The sequence below is a fragment of the Peromyscus leucopus genome, chromosome 1 (genome assembly GCF_004664715.2).
Source record: "Peromyscus leucopus breed LL Stock chromosome 1, UCI_PerLeu_2.1, whole genome shotgun sequence".
Taxonomy (NCBI): domain Eukaryota; kingdom Metazoa; phylum Chordata; class Mammalia; order Rodentia; family Cricetidae; genus Peromyscus; species Peromyscus leucopus.
The window spans coordinates 179,435,848-179,457,798 of NC_051063.1; the positions used below are offsets into that span (position 1 = coordinate 179,435,848).

The 21,951-nt window shown below is 44.5% G+C and overlaps 1 protein-coding gene across 8 annotated transcripts in view; it reads right to left on the minus strand.

Annotated features, from left to right (window-relative positions):
- Positions 1 to 1,497: 1,497 nt before the first annotated feature.
- Pla2g4c (phospholipase A2 group IVC) overlaps positions 1,498 to 21,951 on the minus strand; it is a 39,672-nt gene continuing 19,218 nt past the window's right edge. For 5 of the 8 annotated variants that reach the window (XM_028884914.2, XM_028884915.2, XM_028884912.2 and 2 more), the window contains 13 exons: positions 20,550 to 20,670; positions 18,485 to 18,625; positions 17,532 to 17,585; positions 14,605 to 14,643; positions 13,398 to 13,547; positions 12,872 to 13,174; positions 11,537 to 11,632; positions 10,282 to 10,436; positions 8,446 to 8,617; positions 6,905 to 7,055; positions 6,128 to 6,256; positions 4,731 to 4,859; positions 1,498 to 3,208 (listed from right to left, as the gene is read on the minus strand). In XM_028884914.2, the coding sequence (XP_028740747.1) occupies positions 2,785 to 3,208; positions 4,731 to 4,859; positions 6,128 to 6,256; positions 6,905 to 7,055; positions 8,446 to 8,617; positions 10,282 to 10,436; positions 11,537 to 11,632; positions 12,872 to 13,174; positions 13,398 to 13,547; positions 14,605 to 14,643; positions 17,532 to 17,585; positions 18,485 to 18,625; positions 20,550 to 20,670 (2,064 nt within the window). In that variant the 3' untranslated portion in view covers positions 1,498 to 2,784. The remainder of the gene's footprint in view (positions 3,209 to 4,730; positions 4,860 to 6,127; positions 6,257 to 6,904; positions 7,056 to 8,445; positions 8,618 to 10,281; positions 10,437 to 11,536; positions 11,633 to 12,871; positions 13,175 to 13,397; positions 13,548 to 14,604; positions 14,644 to 17,531; positions 17,586 to 18,484; positions 18,626 to 20,549; positions 20,671 to 21,951) is intronic. The other 3 variants (XM_028884917.2, XM_028884918.2, XM_028884916.2) reach the window with 3 other exon arrangements.

Below are 21,951 nucleotides of genomic sequence, written 5' to 3' on the forward strand. Positions count from 1 at the left end.
CTAAACTACTGAGGAGTTTAAGAAAAATAAGAAATTTGTGCATATATCCTATATCTTTGGGTGTTGTTTGTTTTGTTTTGTTTTTGAGACAGGGTTTCTCTGTGTAGTTTTGGTGCCTATCCTGGATCTCGCTCTGTAGACCAGGCTGGCCTCAAACTCACAGAGATCGCCTGGCTCTGCCTCCTGAGTTCTGGGATTAAAGGCGTGTGCCACCACTGCCTGGCTATCCTATATTTTTAAACTTGTAGACTAGGAGTGTTTACAGAGAGACGTGCCATAAATGCTTTAGTTGGAACTCAGGTGTACCTTAATTTTCTTAATATGAGCTCACTTTGGCATTCTCCAAGGCATAGTGACATTAAAAGTTTTTTTAAGTTTTAAAATACATTTTTTGGGGTTTTTTGTTTTTTTGTTTTTGTTTTTTTGTTTTGTTTTGTTTTTTTGTTTGTTTGGTTGGTTGGTTGATTTTTCGAGACAGGGTTTCTCTGTGTAGCTTTGCGCCTTTCCTGGAACTCACTTGGTAGCCCAGGCTGGCCTCGAACTCACAGAGATACACATGCCTCTGCCTCCCGAGTGCTGGGATTAAAGGTGTGCGCCATTTTTCTGTCCTGCGTGTAACTTCTAATTATCTAAAAACATCCACAGCCCACATTATGGGCTATACAGTCAAGCTATTTTCTGTAGCCTTGACTAGTCAGAATATATTTTCACAAATTGAGGCCAGGAATGGGTGCAAGGACTAAATCATTTGCTAGCTAGTAATAATTGGGCTTTTTGTATATACAACCTAGCCAGGGAGCTCGTATGTCCTTGTGAACTAAGACAGGGGATGTTTATCTAAAAATCCATTAGCAAGACACCTGAACTTAATCTAAAGTTACTTTGAAGCATTAAATCAGCTAATGGTATGAAAGCTGTCTTAGAGCTGGGCAGATACAACTATTTTCCAATGTCAGCATGAGCTATGATATAAAACAGGTCCTAAGTATCTCACAGTCCTCATGAAACAACAGGCCTACTTATGAAAAATATACTAATATTATTTCTATTCATCAAAATTACCCAGCTTAAGCAGAAATCACCTTCCTGACCATCCACAGATGTAAATGCCCAATAGATGAAATATATTAATGAGATAAATACATAATAATACAGGCAGTGGGGAACTCCCCACACTGCATACATAGCAGCAGCAAGTATGCAGGAAGACAACAGAAGCAAAATACAGTCTGGAGTCTGTATTCTCATTAAGTGCTACTTGAATGAGACATATCCACCAGAGATATTCTTCTGGTGGACTGACATCTGAACTTGGGTTGCCATCTGCTGCACCTCTAATATGGCCATTGCTACCAGCAACCATGTTCATAGTGGATTAGCACCCACCCTAGTCATCTCATCTTAATTTGTTCACATCTGAAAACTCCCCATTTCCTTTTAATGTCATCTCTATAAGCACATGAGGTATGGCACCTACTTTTTAGAAGAAATAAACAATTCAACTCAAAGCAGTCTTTACATTTATTGAGCCATCAAGAAGAGTGAAGTTACATTGTTTGTGGGAAATGAACAGACCTGGAGTCCATCATGTTAAGCAAAATAACCCAGCCTCAAAAAGACAACTATCATGTTTTCCTTCCTAAGTGTAACAGCTATCTCAGTATCTACCTACTATCATTCTTCTGTCATCTATTTATCATCTGTCTATCTTAACTATCTACCTTGAACTATCTACTAATTATCTATCTTATCTATATGCCTCATATCTATCATCTATCACCTATCTATTTCTTTGTCTTATCTATCTCTATGTATTACGTATGTTGTAAAAGTGAAAGAGGGACAATTTGGTGTCAGGAGAGAAGTCCAAAGAGATAGATGACAAGAGGGAAATTAGGAGAGAAAAAAGACAAATATTGCATGTCTTCTTTTATATGCAAAATTGAGGTTAAAATACATATTTATGCACACATACATATGACACAAGAGCAGGAGAGGATTTTTTGGAGGGAGGAAGGAGACCCACATGAGAAGGAAGTAGGGCCAAAGGGAGGTAATGGGGAACAAATATTAACAAATACAATTATCTATGGCTATAGAAAGGCATGATGAACCCAATTATCTTATACACCATCTAAAAATTACAATGTTTTAATCAAAAGAAAAGAATATTGGCTTGGAAAAAAAATAACAAGTAATGCCTCTTGAAAACTTTGCCTTTACCAGAGCTGGTCTAAGGTCTTAGGACTTAATTGATATGAGCCTCCCAGGACACAGACACAATTACCTACTCCACAGATGATGAAAGTAAGGCTCACATGTGAAAGGACTTGCCTGTGTTCTGATAGTGAGCAAATCGTGGGACCAGGACCCAAGTCAGATGCAGAGCCATCAAGCCTGACCACTGATTTACTAGTGGAAGGAGTAGAAAGGAAGGGTGAGGCAGCAGACAAGACAGACAATGAAGGTATCTATCTAAAGCAGATGGAAGGGAAGTTGTTGAGGGAGAAAAGTGTGGAAGGCAAGCCACACCAGCATGGCAGGGAATGAAGAATAAAGGAGACATCATGGGTGACACAGGATGCAGGAGGGTGCTGAGAGACTAAGAAATGCATCATCAATCTGTTGGTCAAGCAGCAAGCATTTACAGAATAGTTGTCTTCTTAGAGTTCCTTGGCTCTGCAGAGACGGACCATGATTTCAGTTGAGGTCTCTCTTTTTACAGAGCCAAGCAATGTGACTAGAAGTATAAGACGAGCAGCTATGGATGGAGGAAAGAGACTTTTAAGGAGCTTTTTTGGTCTCAACCACTACATCCAGTTTAGCCACATGGATGTTGGACATTGTGGCTCTGATGATCAAGGAATCGTGTTCCAGCTTCAGGGTCCCATGAGGAATCTGAAGATCACACTTTGCTGCCTTTAGCTCCGGAGACCCTTTGCCCTGAATGATGTCATCAAAGACGCTCTCCAGGTCTCTGGAGACTGGCTCAGTTATGATGGCTAAGGCAAACTCAATTCTGTGAAGGGCATAGTTGAAGGGAACAGAGAACAGCAATGCCAAGTGAACACTTGGGCCCTGGTAGACCAGTATGCCCACAGTGCCCTGGAAGCTGGAGCTCTTCTTCACAAAGGAACAGTTGATAGTGGACTCTGGAGACAGCAGAGGTGGTGGGTCCACTAGTACATGCCCACTCTGCAAGTAGTATCTGGGAAAGAGGAATTACAGGTCACTATTGTTCTAAGCAGGTGGCCTTGCATGTTAAAGAAAAATAGATCTAGAGGCCTCTATAGACTATGCATGGGTTCAAAGAAAGGAAGTTCCTTATTCCACAAGAATACCTACTTTTAATCTCAACTCCACTGCCTAAGGGATGTTCCCACCACCTATGCTTGTTGTGTAAATATCTGTGTATCTAATGATGTCGAGTCTAGGGACAACTGTTCAGATTGAGGCAAGGAGTTAATGATTCAGTCTACATCAAATATTAGACCTGTCAGAAGCCACATCATATTGTATTCCATGTTTTCTGCATCTTCACACTGAGCCACGCTAATAGCGTTCCTCTTCCTTATTCAATAGGTTAAAGTCATTCTACTCCAGATTCTTCGGATGTGGTTTCCCTTTATATGGAAGTCTGTTCCCACAGACACCATGGCTAGCACTCTTTCCCTGTGCTTTGCAACCCTGATTCACCCATGCACCATTTAAGTGCTTGATAACAAGAAAACCAAGTTCATTGCTTGTGACCACAGGCAGCTGTGGGAAACTATGTTCACCTCTGCCACATGACATGGTGCTCACACTGGGGGAGGAATGTCCCACCATCAAGCCAGTGGCAACTCCTTCCACTAAAGGAAACCCACAAGAGGATGAAAGACAAGCAGGTCCTCAAAAGATAAGATTGCTCTGGGCAGGAATGCTGCATTCAACTACTCACAGCAGCTGTGGTTACCTGCACAAGATCAAGCCAGTCCATAGCCCCTAATGGTTTGGGGAGGGGCACACAAGCCCACACCCCTACATAAGGAGCTACTTAGAAAACTGACAGCTTCTGGCAGAGAGAGAAGCTATTTTCTTTAGGAATGTCATCCTGGTACCTCTACAGACCAAGCTCCAGTGGATGACCCCATAACCACATGCATGTGGGTAGCACCAGATGAACTCAGTGGGTTATTTAAAAAAATTGGACATGAAGTCTGGAGTGGGATCTGGGAGCATCTGGTAAGAATTAGAGAGGGTTTTGGAGAGTAAATATGATCAAAACATATCATATACATGTATGAAATTCTCAAAGAAAAAGTAAAAATGTTACATTTTCTAAAGTAAGATTGGTGGCTTGATAGTTAAGAACACTTGCTGCTCTTTCAGTGGACCTGGGTTTGATTCCCAGCACCCACACAGCAGCTCACAACCATCTGTAATTCCAGTTCCAGGGGATCCCATGCCCTCTTCCAGCCTCCACTGGCACTGCACACACAGTGCACATGTATGCATGCAGGACAAAGTGTGTATACATATAAGATAATTTTTTAAAGTAAGAGCATTACAAACTTTCAGCACACTTGCTGTGAAATCTTTATAGAAGGGAAGCTGAGGCTTGAACTGGCTGCATCTATCTGATCTGCCATCACACACTGAGCCCCTGCAGAGATGCCCACCAATCACAGATGAGGCACAGGGATAACCTAGGTCAGGACTTGGGAGGACAAGACAAGGATGAAACTTACAAGGGCTCACTGAATGTTATGTCCGTGTTGTTGGACATCTTGATCTCCACAGTCTGAGAGCTTTGGGCATGCTGCACTGTGTCTCCCCAGCAGTCCTCCTTAGTCACCCCTGGGAAGGTGACAGGTTTCCTGAAGTGGAATGAAAAGCAGCTCTGAATGTCATCTGACAGACATTTCTGGGCCCAGGGGCAGTGACTGGGGACTCAATGTCAGCTGTGAAGAGCTGTGATAGGTGTCCATTCAGTGCATACTCTTAGGTTATTAGAAAACCATCAGACATTTGGTCCCCAAGGTGGCACCAACAGCCATAGTAACCTGCTGTGGGATGTCTTTCTGTATGCTGTGAATATGTGTTGCTCTGATTGGTTGATAAATAAAGCTGCATTGGCCTTTGGCAAGGCAGCTTAGAGGCAGGTGGAAATCTAAGCAGATAGACATGAAGAAGAAAAGGAGAGGAAGAGACGCCAGCTGCCTCTGGAGGAATACCATGCCAGCAGATTGGTAAGCCACAGAACATGTGGCAAAACATAGATTAATAGAAATGGGTTAATTTAAGGTATAAAAGCTAACGAGCAAGAATCATGAGCCATTAAGCTATACAGTTTGTAAATAATATAAGCCTCTGTGTGTTCACTTGGGACCAAGTGGCTGCAGGACACAGGAGGGAGAGATTCGTCCCAAATGCAGGGCTGAGAAGGACCGGAGAAAACTTCTGACTACAGCAACCTATTTTCTTTAGGGATGTCATCCTGTTAGGTCTACAGATCAAGCTCAGTGGATGACCCCAAACCCACACACATATGGGTAGCACCAAATGAATTCAGTGGGTTATAAAAAAAAAAAAAAAAAAAAACTGGACATGAAGTCTTGAGAGGGACCTGGAGTGTATCTGAGAAAAATTGGAGAGGGTTTGGAGAGTAAATATAATCAAAATATATCATATACACGTATGAAATTCTCAAAGAAAAAGTAAAAACATTACATTTTCTAAAGTAAGATTGGTGGCTTGATAGTTAAGAACACTTGCTGCTCTTTCAGAGGACCTGGGTTTGATTCCCAGCACCCACACGGCAGCTCACAACCATCTGTAATTCCAGTTCCAGGGGATCCCATGCCCTCTTCCAGCCTCCACTGGCACTGCACACACAGTGCATGTGCATACACGCAGGACAAAGTGTGTATACATATAAGATAATTTTTTAAAGTAAGAGCATTACAAACTTTCAGCGCACTTGCTGTGAAATCTTCATAGAAGGGAAGCTGAGGCTTGAACTGGCTGCGTCTATCTAATCTGCCATCACACACTGAGCCCCTGCAGAGAGGCCCACCGATCACAGATGAGGCACAGGGATAACCTAGGTCAGGACTTGGGAGGACAAGACAAGGATGAAACTTACAAGGGCTCACTGAATGTTATGTCCGTGTTGTTGGACATCTTGATCTCCACAGTCCGAGAGCGTTGGGCATGCTGCACTGTGTCTCCCCAGCAGTCCTCCTTAGTCACCCCTGGGAAGGTGACAGGTTTCCTGAGAGTGGAATGAAAAGCAGCTCTGATGTCATCTGACAGACATTTCTGGGGCCAGGGGCAGTGATTGGGGACTCAATGTCAGCTGTGAAGAGCTGTGATAGGTGTCCATTCAGTGCATACTCTTAGGTTATTAGAAAACCATCAGACATTTGGTCCCCAAAGCAAGCACCAATAGTCATAGCAACCTAGTCCACTCTGCTTTGTGCTTCAGAAAGCCACTCACTCCAACACCGTCCACTGCCTATCTTCTCCCATACACAGATGCAAGCTCCAATGGTAAGAAACAGTTTCTCTCTTCCCATAAATTTTTACTTTATTACAGAGGATGGAACCCAGGGTCCCATATACACTAAACAAGTACCCTGTAACTGAGCCACACTCCCAACCCCTCACTGGAGAATTCTAGGCAGGGCATCTACCACTGAACCATACCACCAGCCCTTTGCTGAGGGTTTCTAGGCAGGGCCTCTACTACTGAGTCATACCCTCAGACCCTCACTGGGGGATTCTATGCAGGAGCTCAATTGCCAGCCACACCTATAATCCTCCCACCAGATGTACTGAAAGTTAGCTCTGCAATAGATATTCCCTAGATCCAACTCAGAGGTCAGGGCCGTTACAGCTGCTGATACAGCCTGATACTCACACAGCTATTTTCCTCATCTCATTGAGGATATTATCCTTGTTCATCTGGACATTTTCCTTAGACACTCTCAGCAAATCTTCCACCAGATCTGGTGTGTAGGAGTCAGAGAGTTTCATTGTGTCATATTTCTTTCTCCACGTCTCAATGTCATCTGAAATAGAACCAAACCAAGAAGAACATTTGTCAAGTTAGGATTGTGTCCGTTTATGAAAGGAGCTGGTAAACTATGTTTGTGACCCAAATCCAGCTGGCACACTTGGCTTTATAAATAAAGAGATGTTGGTATATCACTTTATGAAGTGAAGCATGTGTTTTACTATCTGTTCTCCATACCTACACAAGGAAGAAAAAAATGCCTCCATTTTCATATTAACCTGTATTGCCGGGAACAATGGCCAATATAGGTAACTAATAAATATTTGTTAAAGGAAGGAAGAGAGAGGGCTGGAGAGATAACTCAGCACTTAGGAATAATAACTGCTCTTCCAGAGAGAATGGGCTCAGTTCCTAGCACCTACATGGTGGCTCACACCATCTGTAACTCCAGTTCCAAAAGATCTGATGCCCTCTTCTGGCTTCCTTGGGCACCAGGCACACACACGGTGTACATGCATACATGCAAACAAAACATCCATACACATAAAATAAAAATAAAACATCTTTGCAAAAAAACTAAAAGAAGTAAGAAAGCACATACACTAGCGGGGCCTGGTAGTGTACACATATCATAGCAACACTTGGAGACCAAGATTATGAGTTTGAGCTAAGGCTAAACTTCACAGTGAGACTCTGCCTTAGAAATAAATTTAATGGGGGCTGGAGATATAGCTAGACAGATCTCATACTGCTCTTTCAGAGGACTGGAGTTAATATCCAGCACCCATGTCAGGTGATTCATAACCAAAGGATCCAATGCTTCTGTCCTCCTTGGGCATCTGCACTCACATGGACAGACAGACAAACACACATACACAAAACTGGAAATAACAAAAATAAATCTTTAAAGCAAAACAAAGGCCAGTAGAAAGGAACAGGTAAAGCGATGGGCACAATGTCAGCACTGGAGGGTTGAAGGAAGGGGATCCTGAGCTCAAAGCCAGCTTCAGCAACAATAGTGAGACACTATCTACAGAAAGAAAGAGACAGGCTTTATACTTTATCACTTATAGGGAACCCCACCCCAAAGGCAGAGTGGCAGAGAGCTCCAGATAACCTGGGATAAACAGCAGGGCTGAGACTGACAGGATGGCCATGCTACATGCTGAGCTCCACCTCGAACTGTTCACCTAGGACTAGATGGTAAATGTAGAGTGCCCAGGTAGAAGGAGCCAGACATCCAGCTAGACTAGAACGTCCCAACAAAAGGAGGAAACAGGTTGAAATGTCTAAGACAGAAACAGAAAACATGACACCCTTTTGGAGGCCCCAGGGCAGACAGGATGAGCTTTAGATGTTGAAGTGTGGACCAGGCATCCCTCAGATACAGCCCCACCAGGCCTGGATCCCATGGCTCCTTACCCTGCTCTTCCTCCCACACCTACCTCCACAGTTGTTTATGTTGAACAGAGTAAAATGCATGACAACAGGTCCAGTCTCCCCTCTGAGGATGTAGCAGCTCTCTGGGGCTTTGGCCCATTCCTTCAGCTGATCCTCCCTCACTTCAGGAAAAGGGATTGCATGGCATCGGCAGTAGTCTGCTGTGGCCCTGACGGTCTGAGAAGGGGAGAACAGGAAGCCTTGAGATACACTGGAACCTCAGCAAAGACCTCAGGAGGAGGCTGGAAAGTACACGGTTGTTTTTGGTTTGGTTTTGTACAGAAGACATCTCCCATTCACTGTGCGACAATGAATATTTATTCTAGGCTTGAGAATAACCTTGGGGTCTTTAGGAAGGACAATGTGCTCAGATGAGGGGGCATCCACAGATATTCAGAACGAGTCAATCTCATTTCCTCCCTGAAAGACTCTTTAACATCTACCTCACAGGGATGGTGGACGGTGACCGAGAAAGCTTGTTTCCATTGCTGGCTAACAGAAATGGAAAGTCAGCCATGCATGTGATTTTAAATAGCTTAATAGTCACCATGGAAGTCAGTCCACTTTCCATTACTGTAGCAAACACCCAACACAATCGGCTTACAAAGAGAAAAGGTTGGTTTGGGTTCAAGGCTTGGAGGTTCTAGGTCACGATCACTCGGCTACGTGGTGGGAGTGTATGACAGAGCAAAACTGCTCACCTCACAAGGCAGACAGATAGCAGAAATTGAAAGGATCATGCTGTCCTTTGAGAACATGAGCCCAGTGAACTAGGAACCTCCCACTAAGCCAGTGCTTCTCAACCTATGGGTGTTGACATCTTTAGAGGTTGAATAACAGTTCCACAGGGGTCACCGAAGGTCATCAGAAATTTACATTAGGATTTATAACAGTAGCAAAATGACAGTTATGATGTAGCAATGAAAGTGATTGTATTGGGGTCCCCACAACATGAGGAACTGTGTTAAAGGGTCACAGCATTAGGAAGACTGAGAACACTGCACGAGGCGTATCTCCCCAATTGACACTCTCCAATCTCTATACCCTATGGATCAAGTACAAACACATGGGGTAGAAATTATTAACTTCTGGGGTACATTTCAGATCCAAGTATCACAGCCAGCAAAAAAAAAAAAGTAAATGTGAAATATAAATCTTTGCCCACCAGCATTAAGACTAAGCAGGTAAAGACATTTGCCACCAAGACTGATGATCTGAGTTTAATCAAACATAAATATACTTTTATATATGTATACATTGCATAAGAGATGCAAATGTATATTATGTAAGTGTGTTGTGGGGGGGGTTCTTTTTCGAGATGGGTTTCTCTGTGTAGTTTTGGTGCCTGTCCTGGATCTCGCTCTGTAGACCAGTTGGGCCTCGAACTCACAGAGATCCACCTGTCTCTGCCCGGCTGTAAGTGTGTATATTTTAAAGATAAGATACATAAACTCATATTTAATGTACTGTGAGTGTGTGTGTGTGTGTGTGTGTGTGTGTGTGTGCATGTGTGTGCTACAGTGTGTGTGTGGCATCAGAAGACAACTTATGAGATCCACCACATGGGTCTGGAGGATGGAACTCATGTTGGCAGCAAGCACCTTTATTGGCTGAGCCATCCTGCCAGCCAGCAAGTATCTTCAAAGTTTTTAAATATATGATCATTATGTGTGCCTATGCATGATGTGGGGGATGTACATGCCATAGTGCCCCCAGACAACAACTGCCCAACGTCCAGCTCCCAATCAGACCCTGAGTTCCTTCCTGCACAGCCCCATCTCTGCCCAGGCCATCTCATCTCCTTCCCTCAAATACAAATCTCCTTCCCTCCTTTCAGTTACCTCTAGCGGGTCCCCAGCACTGAAGTCAAACGAGAGGATGAGGTGAGCTTCACGAGCTGGAGGCAGAACAAGCGGGTAGGGAGTGTTGATGGCTAAACCAGCGTCCACCAGATGCAGAAACTCCCGGCTCTGTATGGCCTCATCTGTGATGTTACCTAAAACCAGGAAAAGAACTTGTCTAATCTCAGGTCAGAATGTAGGTAACAGGAGGCAGTTTGAGCAGACAGAGCTGTTGTCTCCGAGAGGTGAGTAGAGACCCATGTCCAATTAGGGTTCACTTCTGCTGGTGTTTGGACATGGTTTGAGTGTGCTCCTCAGAGACCCGTGCACTGGAAGATTGGTTCAAAATGTGAAGTGCTGTGGGGGAACCTTTTAACGGATGGATCTATTTGAATGTGGAGGCACCAGCCTTAGAAGGGATTTGTGTTGCAGTAAATTAGCTCTTTAGAGAGCAAAGTGTTTATACAATGAGGCCCATCCACCTATGACTATGTCCCTTCTACATATGGCTTCTCCATCACATTATGTTGCAACCAGGAACACTCAAAACAGAGGGTGAACAGATCGGGCCACCTCATCTTGGACTTTCATCTCCTAATGCTATGAGTTAAATAAACTTTTTTTTCTTTATAAAGCACACAGCCTGGGGTATTTTGTTATAACCAGCAAAAATAGAGTGATTCAACTTCTCAAGCCATGTATGGTACTGACCAAGCTAACAACATTGTGGAGCTCATCTTCCTAGGGAACTCACCTTTTCCTAAACTACAAAGCCATTAAGGCACAAGATGTTGGCAGTATGTAGTCTTATCATGGAAGAGTGGTAAATGGACTTTAAATGTTTGGGGATTGGCATAGTCTTGAAAGAAGGCATTCATACAGCAAGACAGAAGTTTGTAAAAACTATAAAGTGATCTAAGAGTACCCCACAGGCTAGTGTCTCTTCTATCTGAATGATGAAGGTCAGATCATGAAAGGATAAACTATGGTTGTCTACACCTTTTCAGAGTCAGAGGAAAACACCAACATTTCAGGAGCCTTATCATGCCTTCTATTGATACCAAAAAGACTATGTGACTCTCACTGTGAACCACTACCATGGAGAAGCTCTGCCATTCAGACCGTTGAGGACCATGCCATCCCCACCTCCACACCTCCAGGAAAGGGATGAGCTGAGACCACTCATGCCCCTAGTCCTCCACAGCTTACCACAGCCCATGAGAGTTCAGGAAGACAAAAGGGGGAGTATTCTTACCGTGTTTGTAGAGGAAGTTGTAGACAGTTCCCCACTCCCACCTCCAACAACAAATTCCAGTTTTACTCAGAAAAGTAAAAACATCCTGGATTGAACCTAGACGCAGGAATTGAAAGGTACAAAGTAAGCATCATGGGATGTGTGTGTTGGCGAAGCACTGACCTTCAAGGTGACAGAGGGGTTTGAGTATGGAAGACCCACCTTAAAGCAGACAGCAATATCTCAGGAGCTTGGGCCCCCAACTGAATAGAAAGGAAAAAGTGGCTGAGCACCAGTATCTCTCTCTCTTACTTTTTCTCTGTCTCTCTTTCTGTCTCTCTCTCTCCCCTCTCCCTTCCCCTCTCTTTCTCCCTCTCTGCCTTTTTCTCCCTCTCTATCTCACTCCCTCTCTCTCTGTTTCTCTCTGTCTCTCTCTCCCTGTCTAGCTCTGTCCCTCCATGTGTCTCTCTGTCTCTTTCTCTGTGTGTGTCTCCCTCTCTGGCTCTCTCTGTGTCTCTCTGTCTCTACATTTCTATCTCTCTATCTCTGTGCATCTCTGTATCTGTGTCTCTCTCTTTCTCTCTCTCTCTCTCTGCTTCCTGACTGAGGGGCAATGTAACCAGCTGCCTCACACTCCTTCTGCCAATGTGGACAGTATCTTCTTAAACTATTTCTCCATCTCTGTCTCTGTCTCTCTGTGTCTCTTTCTGTGTCTCTCTCTGTCTCTATGTGTATTTCTCTGTGTGTCTCTCTCACCTCTCTCTCCTGTCTCTCCCTTCTCTCTCCTATCTCTCCACTTTCTCTCTCTCTGTCTCTCTCTCCCTTCTCTCTCCCTCTGTTTCTCTCTGTATCCCTTTCTGTCTCCCTCCATCTCCCAGTCTCCCCATGTCTCTGTAAATGTCTCTCTCTGCTTCTTTTTCTATCTGTGTATGTCTCTCAGTGTCTCCCTCTCTGTCTCTGTCACTATCTCTTTATGTCTCTCTATGTCTCTCTGTCTCTCTTTTTGTCTCTCTCTGTCTCTATCATCTATCTGTCTCTCACACTTCTTCCTGATCTCTATGTCTCTCTCTGTCTCTCTTTTTGTATTTCTTTCTCTATCTATCCTCTCTCTCTCTCTCTCTCTCTCTCTCTCTCTCTCTCTCTCTCTCTCTCTCTCTCTCTCTGCTTCCTGACTGGGGGGCAATGTGACCAGCTGCTGCACACTCCTTCTGGTGGACAGACAATACGTCCTTCAACTGTGAGTCAAAATAAACCACTCTAAGTTGCTTGTGTCAGACGATCTGTCACAGGGATGAGAAAATGTGATGGATACCAGTGGGGACACGAGAGGAGGAGGCTGATAGCGCTGACTCTTACCCTCAATCCGGCTCATCGAGTTGGACTTGGCGCCCTCATGAAGCTCTCGTGGCCTCATTAAGCAGTACAACAGATATTCCAGAAACTGCTCCTTCTCCTTGGGAGAGATCTCATCCCAATTCTGGACTATCTCAGCCAGCCAGATGTATCTCTGTTTGCCAAACTCATCTGCTACAAGAAACCCAGCTGATGACCCGCTGCAGGATGGACCCATGCCATCTCCCAAGAGCCACTGTTTAGCCCACTCCACCTCATCACTTGTGGTCACCTGACAGTGACTGTGTTGTAGAGCAATAGTTTCCTCTGAGAGAAACCATTCCATCCTCTAGGGAAGGCTATGACAGCTCAGGAAGGGTCGGGCAGCAGAGCTTTAGTGGCACACACATTCACTTACAGGGTGGGGGTAGAAAAGAGGGCCACATTGCTATGGCAGGCCACCTGGCTGTGTCAACACCCTGCTTTCCTCATGCTCACCAGCCCCTCAGCAGCCACACAGTGGTCTGCAAGTGTGTCCTCATGCACAAACCTCTCTCAGCACTCAGAACCTGCTGCAGGGCCCGGAGCTTATCCTTGATGCTGGGGTCATTCTGATCTTTGACATAAGCCATCATTAAATCCAAGAGCGCCTCATCCACCTGCACCTCTGGAGATTCCATGCATGTCGCTGCTTTAACCTCTGCTCAGAGATAAAAGTAGCCTCCCATGAGGGTGTGGAGACACCATCACTGACTTCCCCCACACAAATCTCCCTTTCCTGACATTGCTGTGTGTGCCCAGACCAGCTTCCATGTATTTTACTTACAAAGCTCCCACATGCAATTCCAGGACCTGGATGGTCCTCCCATGCCCACCTTGGCTGGCAAATGGCAGGTACAGAACAGAAGGCCACCTCCCTTGTTCCATGTAGCACAGAGGCATGAGCCCTCTTAACAAGGCTTCTGATTTTCCCACCATTACCCCTTTACATACTATTGGAAGGAACACACACACACACACACACACACACACACACACACACACACATTTCCAATCATGATTTCTCTGTCAATCCAGGATCCTCAGTTGACTCATCTGTCAAAAAAACTCCTGAGTGGGGCTGGGGAGATGACTCCATCAGTAAAACACTTGTTCCTCGAGCATGAGGACCTGAGTTCAGATCTCTAACACCTTCTTAAAAAGCCAGGCACAGGAGCACACGCCTGTAATCAGCAATGAGGTGGAGATAGGAGCATCCTGCAGGCTTGTTGGACAGTCTAGCCAATAAACAAACTCCAGGTTCACATAAGGTTGAGATGGTACCAGACATCATCTTCTGACTTCCACACACATGCACAGCACATGTACGTGCATATCTCTCTCTCTCTCTCTCACTCTCTCTCTCTCTCTCTCTCTCTCTCTCTCTCTCTCTCACACACACACACACACACACACACACACACACACAGCACAGCTGAGCAGGTGACATAAGAATAGCATTTCATGCCGGGCGTTGGTGGCGCACGCCTTTAATCCCAGCACTCGGGAGGCAGAACCAGGCGGATCTCTGTGAGTTCGAGGCCAGCCTGGGCTACCAAGTGAGTTCCAGGAAAGGCGCAAAGCTACACAGAGAAACCCTGTCTCGAAAAACCAAAAAAAAAAAAAACAAAAAAAAAATAGCATGACATTCTGCATAATCTGTGACTGCCTTATTCAATTTCTTATCCATGTGGTTCACAACGAAACAGGGTGCTTACCTTTCTGCTTCAATTTTTCTCTCAGATCCCTTAACATGTCTGCAAGAGAGTAAAAATGAAAAATGTTTAACTGTACAATGAAGCCAATGGCTATGATGTTGAGGGTTTTTTTTTTCTTTTTTTTTTTTTTCAGTTTTATAAGACAGGGCCTCATGTTACCCAGACTGGTCTCAAACTCACTACATAGCTGAAGATGACCTTGAACTCCTGATCCTCCTGCCTCCGCCTACCAAGTGCTGAGATTCCAGGCTTGCACCATCACTCCTAGTACTGAGTGTGTCCAAGGCAAGTTTCTCTAGGGCTGTTCCTTTATAGGATTGGCTACCACAGGCTGGAGCTTTTGCTGATACTGAATCTCAAGACCTAACTCCATGCTCTCCTTCCAACTCTACCTTCAATGAACCCATATTGGTAACTTGAAATTGGATAGGACACTACACACCACTATAAATCAAGGCTTCTTCACCAGAAAGCAATCCTCGTACGCCCACTATGGAAATGAAGCAAGACTCAACCTCCAACTTTAGCCACAAGGAAGCTAGAAAGAGATACTCTCTTTTTTTTGTTTGTTTGTTTGGTTTTTTGTTTTATTGTTTTAAGACTGTGTTTCTCAGTATAATCCTGCCTGTCCTGGAACTCTCTGTAAACCAGGCCCTACAAAGGTAGCCTAGAACTCAGAGATCCATCTGCCTCTACCTCTGGAGAACTGGGATTAAAGATATGAGCCATCACACCTGGTTCTAGACTCACTGAATTTGTCTTTAATCAACAAACACATGGTGAATGTTATTTTCAAGGAACAATGTTAAAACATAGACCCAGAATATGTTTGGCCCATGGAATTAAATGAAGAATTAATAGTTATGGGCATAAACTTTCAGTAATTATTTTTACTGTTAGCAGCTACAGTGAGGCAGGCAGCCTTGGAGATAAGAGATTCCTATAGATATTATTCATATTCAAAATATTCTTTACTTTGGCTGCAGCTAACATCTTGGAGAAAGAATTTTTTTTACTTGGGGCCTACAACAGGTCAGCTCACAAAAAGTCAACAAACAACTGCCCAGCACTGTGGCACTAAGTGAGGCCTACCACCTTTACCATGAAAGCTAGCACAGCCAGAGTATTCCTGCCCACCATCTTTAACCCAAATAAATTTTATTTATTTTGCAAGGCATGGTGGTGCACACTTTAATCCCAGCATTTGGGAGGCAGAAACAGAAGTTTAAGAGGTAGAGCTGTAGCAGTGGCTTAGTGGTGTACATCATGTGTGTGTGCATGTGTGTGGTATGTATGTGTGGAGGCTCAAAGATGATGAGAGGAATCCTCCTCTGTTGTTTCCTACATTATTCATTGAGGCAGGGATCTCTCAATCAATCCCAGAGCTAACCAATATGGCTATATTAGTAGCTAGTTTGCTCGAGGGATCCCATGTCTCTGCCATCCAAGGCTGGATTTACAGGCAGGCTGCCATGACCAACTGGTATTTATACAAGATATGGAGACCCAAACTCTAGTCCTCACACTTGCATGGCAAATGCTTTAACCACTAAGCCACTTCTACAGCTCTGCCTCTTAAATTATGTATGCCCAGGTATGTGCACACTCCTGAAATGCCTTCCCAAATACTCACGACCTCCCCAAACTAGTCTTCACACTTCCTTTGTTTGAAGAGGGTATCACTTTGGCATCAATGCCTGACTCTACTTAGCAATACAGATAATAGGTAATGCCTCTTTATTATACTGTGTCACCTTTTGGCTATTGAGTTTTGGCTTCACACTCACCAAGATGCAGACTCATTCTGTCTGGTTACATCATTGTTATTATATATTCGTGAGATAATATTACTATGGTCCAGGCTCTGCTCTAAGCACCATACAAATATTAGGTCATTTAAAACTCACCTCTAATACATGAGGCTGGGGAGGGGGGGGGTATTGTTGTTTCAATTATGGGAGAAACGATGTCACAGAGCATTTGGTTGGCCAGAGCATATATCATACTGGTCAGAGTTGTGATGTGGCTCCAGACACAAACCTCTATCCATTCCTACATCAGTACTCACTTGACGATGAGAACACACAAGTCACTCGGCATTCTTACAACTCAGTGGCTCTCAAAAAAATTAAAATTGAAGGCTTGGGAGATGATTCAGTGGTTAAGAGTACTGCCTGCCCTTCCAGAGGACCCAGGCTCAATACCCAGCACACACATTTCTCAACCATGTAGAACTCCAGTTCCAGGTGATTCAATGCCCTCATCTGGCCTCTGCAGCAACCAGACACACATGTGGTACACAGACATACATGCAGACAAAACATCCATGTACATAAAATAAATAAATAAATTTTGAGACAGTCCTGGTTGCCCTGGAACTCACTATGCAGACCAGGCTGGCCTCAAACTCAGAGAACTTCCGCCTCTGCCTCCCAAATGCTGGGATTAAAGTGTGCACCACCATGCCTGGCAAAATAAATAAAATTTAAATTCAGGTGATTGCAGCATCCATCCCTTGAGGCTGGGGTAAGGATGTATTAGAACAGATAATAACTTCTATTGTTTCCCAGTGCTTTTACCTACCAGGCTCCATCTTTAGTCCTTTAGAATTAACTTTCTGAACCCTTACAACTACTGCTATCATCATCTGTGTGGTGTAGACAGAGCAACTAAGATGCAGAGAAGGTGGGAAAAGAGGTCATATGTAATTAAACAGCACTGTTGCCAAGGCAGCCTGCACCCAGCCACTGGGCAGCCATCCTTGCTGCCTCAAGGTGGCTTGAGAGAAAGCAGTGGCCTTAGGAAATGTAACTGTAGGGACAATGACAGTAGTCTCATCTGTCACACGAAGGAAATGGAAGGTGAGTTCCTTTACACAAAAGATCTATCTCTGGGCTTTGGCCCTTGGGGTCCCCTCAAATACTCACCCCAAATATATTTCTTAATATCTTCAATATCAGCTAGAGCACTTCCCCATAAACCTGTAAAGAACAGAGAAATAAAACTAAGACTTTCTGTAATTAAAGTGGATCAATAGGGTTACATTACACTTGAGTCTCGTTGCCTGTAATAGACAGAAGCAGAATGGGAATGTGGGGAACAGCTGAGGGGTTCATAGTGTCAGACAATGATAGCTCAGCGGTGAGTGCTGCTGCTGGGGGGAAAGAACGGGTATGGGTGGATTCTAAAAACCTAGAAATGGAATGGGGAGGACTTATAGACAGATTAGACATATATAACGTGCAGAGATGGCATCAAAAGGCCCTTCTTCAGTGACTGGATTGTTGGAAGGGCCAGATTCAGTCTTGGCTCTGTTTCCATCTGTGCAGAAGGAGGTACCCATGAAGGACTTCATAGTGTATCTCAAAATTATATGCTGATTGGGCATGGTGGTGCACACCTATAATCCTAGCACTTGGGAGATGGATACAGGAGAAATAAGAGTTCAAGACTAGCCTCAGGCACACTGTCAGTTCAAGGCCAAAATGGGATACATGAGCCCCAATCTAAAGCAACAACAAAAATCATTTGCTGAGTAAATAGGGATTTAACTATCTTTGAATTGCTACCACACTCTGGGTACAGTGCTGAGTGTTTTATTTGTGGGACTGCATATAAATCCCATACTCACATTCTAAATCTGTTTATCAGAAGCTGTAACCTAAGATTCAGGTGCCTCCTGGACTACTTAGTAAGTTACCAGGTATCTGTCAAGCAAGGGAGTCCCTGGAGATGCTGAAGGTTTCCTCTGGAAACCCCAAGACTTCTCCTTTTCTCCTAGCAGTGAAGAAGCCTGGCAGAGCCAGACATTCAGAGAGGTCATTCTTGCCCAACATCGACTTCTCACCTCCTCGGAATTCCATCTGATCCCAGTACTGACCTCTCAGGTAAGTCAAGTCTCTCTCAGGCTCAGGACTAAGCAGTGTTCCATTCTCAAATCTGCTTCCAAACTGTGTGATGGGAACGAAAGCCCCAAGTGCAGGGTAGCCAGCATGGTGAGGGGTGAATTCAAACCAGGACTCTGGGGAGGCAAAACAAGAGTAAACTACAAGCTCTGAGCCTGGAACACAGGTGCTGAGGGAAGGGGATCCATAGAGTAAGGAATGCCAACCAAGAGACTACCATATAGGGATGGGCTGGCTGATCTCAAATATTGGGGGATCTCTTCCCCATGCCTCTGAGAGCCGATTCAGATGGAAACAATTCATCATTTCAAAAACCCTGTTTCCACTATCTCCCCAAGCTTGAGCCTCATACCCACCTTTCTCTTCTACCTCATCACAGATGCAACTCCAGAATGTGGGAATGATGAAAACTCTAGACACACATTGAGATGCGGGTTATCTGGGGGTACTACGGACTGAGTGCACTATTTATAGTAGGAAGGAAAATCACATGATCATGTTTGTCCTAGAAATTTCTATCAGGTAGCTATGGGAGGAGGAGATGACACGTACAGGAAGACAAATGAGGAAGTAATTACAAGAGTCCTCAAGCGAGATGCTGATACTCAGTCCATAATGTGCTCAGGTTGTGGAGAAGATAGTGCTTGCAATGTGGAGAGCTGAGTTAGAGAAGGCGTAGGCTAGAGGTCTCATTAGTCTTCAGGGAATATTTGAGAAGGGTGCAGCTATTCATACCTTCTTGACTGCGTAACTGTCTTCCTCTAGGAAGGAAGGTCAACCTCTCGAAACCATTATATAGCTCAGAAAAGTCACATATGGAGTGGCTAGGGAGGAAGGAACCTCCTGGGTTCCTTATTATATCCACATCAGTATCCATATCATATCCATATCCATATCAGTCAAATCACCCTTGGTAATCAATGGAGTGTCAGATGATATAGTCAAATTAACCTTACCTCTGGACTGCTGGGGTAGGATCTATGTAAAGAAGGAGGTCAGCTCTACTCACTCTAGTGGAAAACCATACAAGGACTACACTGATTAATTTCAACTTTCAACCTGACATGGGCCAGAATACCTGCTAAAAGAGTCTTAATGGGTAATAGATTGGGTTGGCATATGGGAATGTCTGTGGGAACCTTTCTTGATTGTTAATTGAGAGGGGAAAAATCCAGCCTATTGTGGGTGTCACTATTCCCTAGGCAGAATCAGTATAAAGGGAAAGAAAGATAGCCCAGAGCAAGCAAGAAAATAATGATGCATATGTATACTTCCTTTCTGCTCTTGACTGTGGATGTGACATGTAAGTTCCTGACTTGACTTCCCTGAAATAATGGGCCATAACCTGGAACTGTAAGTCAAATAAACTCTTTCTTCCCTAGGCTGCTTTTTTGTGACAGCAACAGAAATGAAACAAGATCAAGGACACGTACCGGGACTCGAGAAATAGAGCATTAACCTCAGGGACTTCTGAGCTTTAGGATGCTAGGGTGAGCAAGCACCTGGAACAGGGCCTGGCAGATATTGAGAAATAGGGGCAAACTCATCAAACAAGTAAATGCACTTTATATGCAGTAAATCGGGTGAGGAGTTCTTGATCCCAGAGCAAAAACTGGGACTCAAAAGAAGAACAGAACATTAGGAAAGCCACCAGCATTGGAGAGGATGACAGGAAAGAGTCATACCACTGTATCTCCAACCCGGGTCCCTCACCTCACCCACATTTCAACTTCTTTGGTCACTCAACGCAAGTATGGGCCCTCTGGTGGTTTCTGGGATTCCTGTTTGCTCTCTGTGAGCTGAGCATACTCTTCTATCCTGACAGCCCGTTTTTGCTCCTGGGCCGCCCAAAGTTGCAGTTTGGCAGAAACACCCATACATTCTACTCAAAGCCTTTCTGGGGAAACTGAACCCAGGACCCCATACATTCAAAGCAAACACTCTACCACTGAGCTATATCCCCGGCCCTGTTCAGTGTCTTTCATTCCCTTACTACCTCCCCTGCCCTCCATTTTTTTTTTTTTTTTTTTTTTTGCTTACCCTGAGTTTTTCTCTTCTTCCAGTCAGGCTGAAGGTCACCATCGATGGCTGCAAAGATTGGGTAAGGCAGCAGGCCTTCTTCCACTTGTTTCTTTATGCTGGACAAATTGGAGTCCTGCAGCTATGAAGGGAAAGTACCCAGATTGAATGGGGTCAAAGCACAAGGGTATGGTTTAGTCTCCCCAAACTCGATGGGATCTGAGTATATAGTGCACCTAGTTCCGGAATATTCTTTCTTCCTTCTTCATCTATGAAACCCATTTCCACATGTGTGGAAGTCAGAGGACAACTCCTCCTTCTACCATGTGGGTTCCAGGGATCAAACTCAGGTCTTCAGGCTTGACCGCAGCTATCTCGACAGTCCACTATCCATGCTTCTCAGTGTAGAAAATAGACAGAGCTCATCTACAGAGTAAGGTGGGGTACCCTCAAAGGATGGGAGTGGATAAGAGTCAGAGAGACCACTGCAGAGGAAAACAGTCTCCTGGGCCAAGAGTGAAGAGAGAGACCATGTCCCTATTCATCTGGCAGAATTATATCCCCTTCGAGCAACAGTTTTCATTTGCCTCTGCCTCCGGGTGCTGACCACCACCATTCTTCATGTCTTCATGTTCTTCATGTCTGTGAGTTTTACTATCTTAGATGCCCCGGAGGAGTAGAATCATTTGACTGGCTTGTGCCACTTAGCATTACTGAAGGGGACAGTTGTCATGCAAAGTATTAACATCCACCTCACAAATAAAACACACACACACACACACACACACACACACACACACACACACACGTGCACACCCAGAAAGGAACACAAGGAATTTCTATAGGGGATGAATCCGCCTAGCTCTGCCTCCCAGGTGCTGGGATTAAAGGCATGTGCCACCACCGCCCGGCTACCCTCTCATTTCTAAGAATGGGACAATGTTCAACCCAACCAAACTACAAAAAAAAAAAAAAAAAAAAAAAAAAAAAAAAAAAAAAAAAAAACAACCAGAAGAAATCCACTGCAGAAAGGACTCAGCTGGGGCTGAGTTCCCACTGTCATCCTGACTGTCCTATGAGGAGTGCACCCATGATGAGTTCACCCCGGCAGTCACAGGCATTTGGATGACAGCAGCCATCTGCTCGGAATAGAGCTGACCAGGTGTGCTCAGACAACCTGGGGCTGGATCCTGGAGCCAGCTGGTTAGAGGGTCTGGAGGTGACCTCGGGGGTACTCTGGGCCTGGGGAAAACTTTTCCCACTAAGAACATGGAGATGCAGAGAACTCTAGTCTTTCTGGGGTGAAGAATAAAATATTAATACAAGGAGAGAGAAAAGTAAATTCAAGAAAAGAAATGAACAAGGACAGAGATGGAAAGAATGGGTACCTTGGAGCCTCTTGCCTTTGGATGGTCCTAGATGT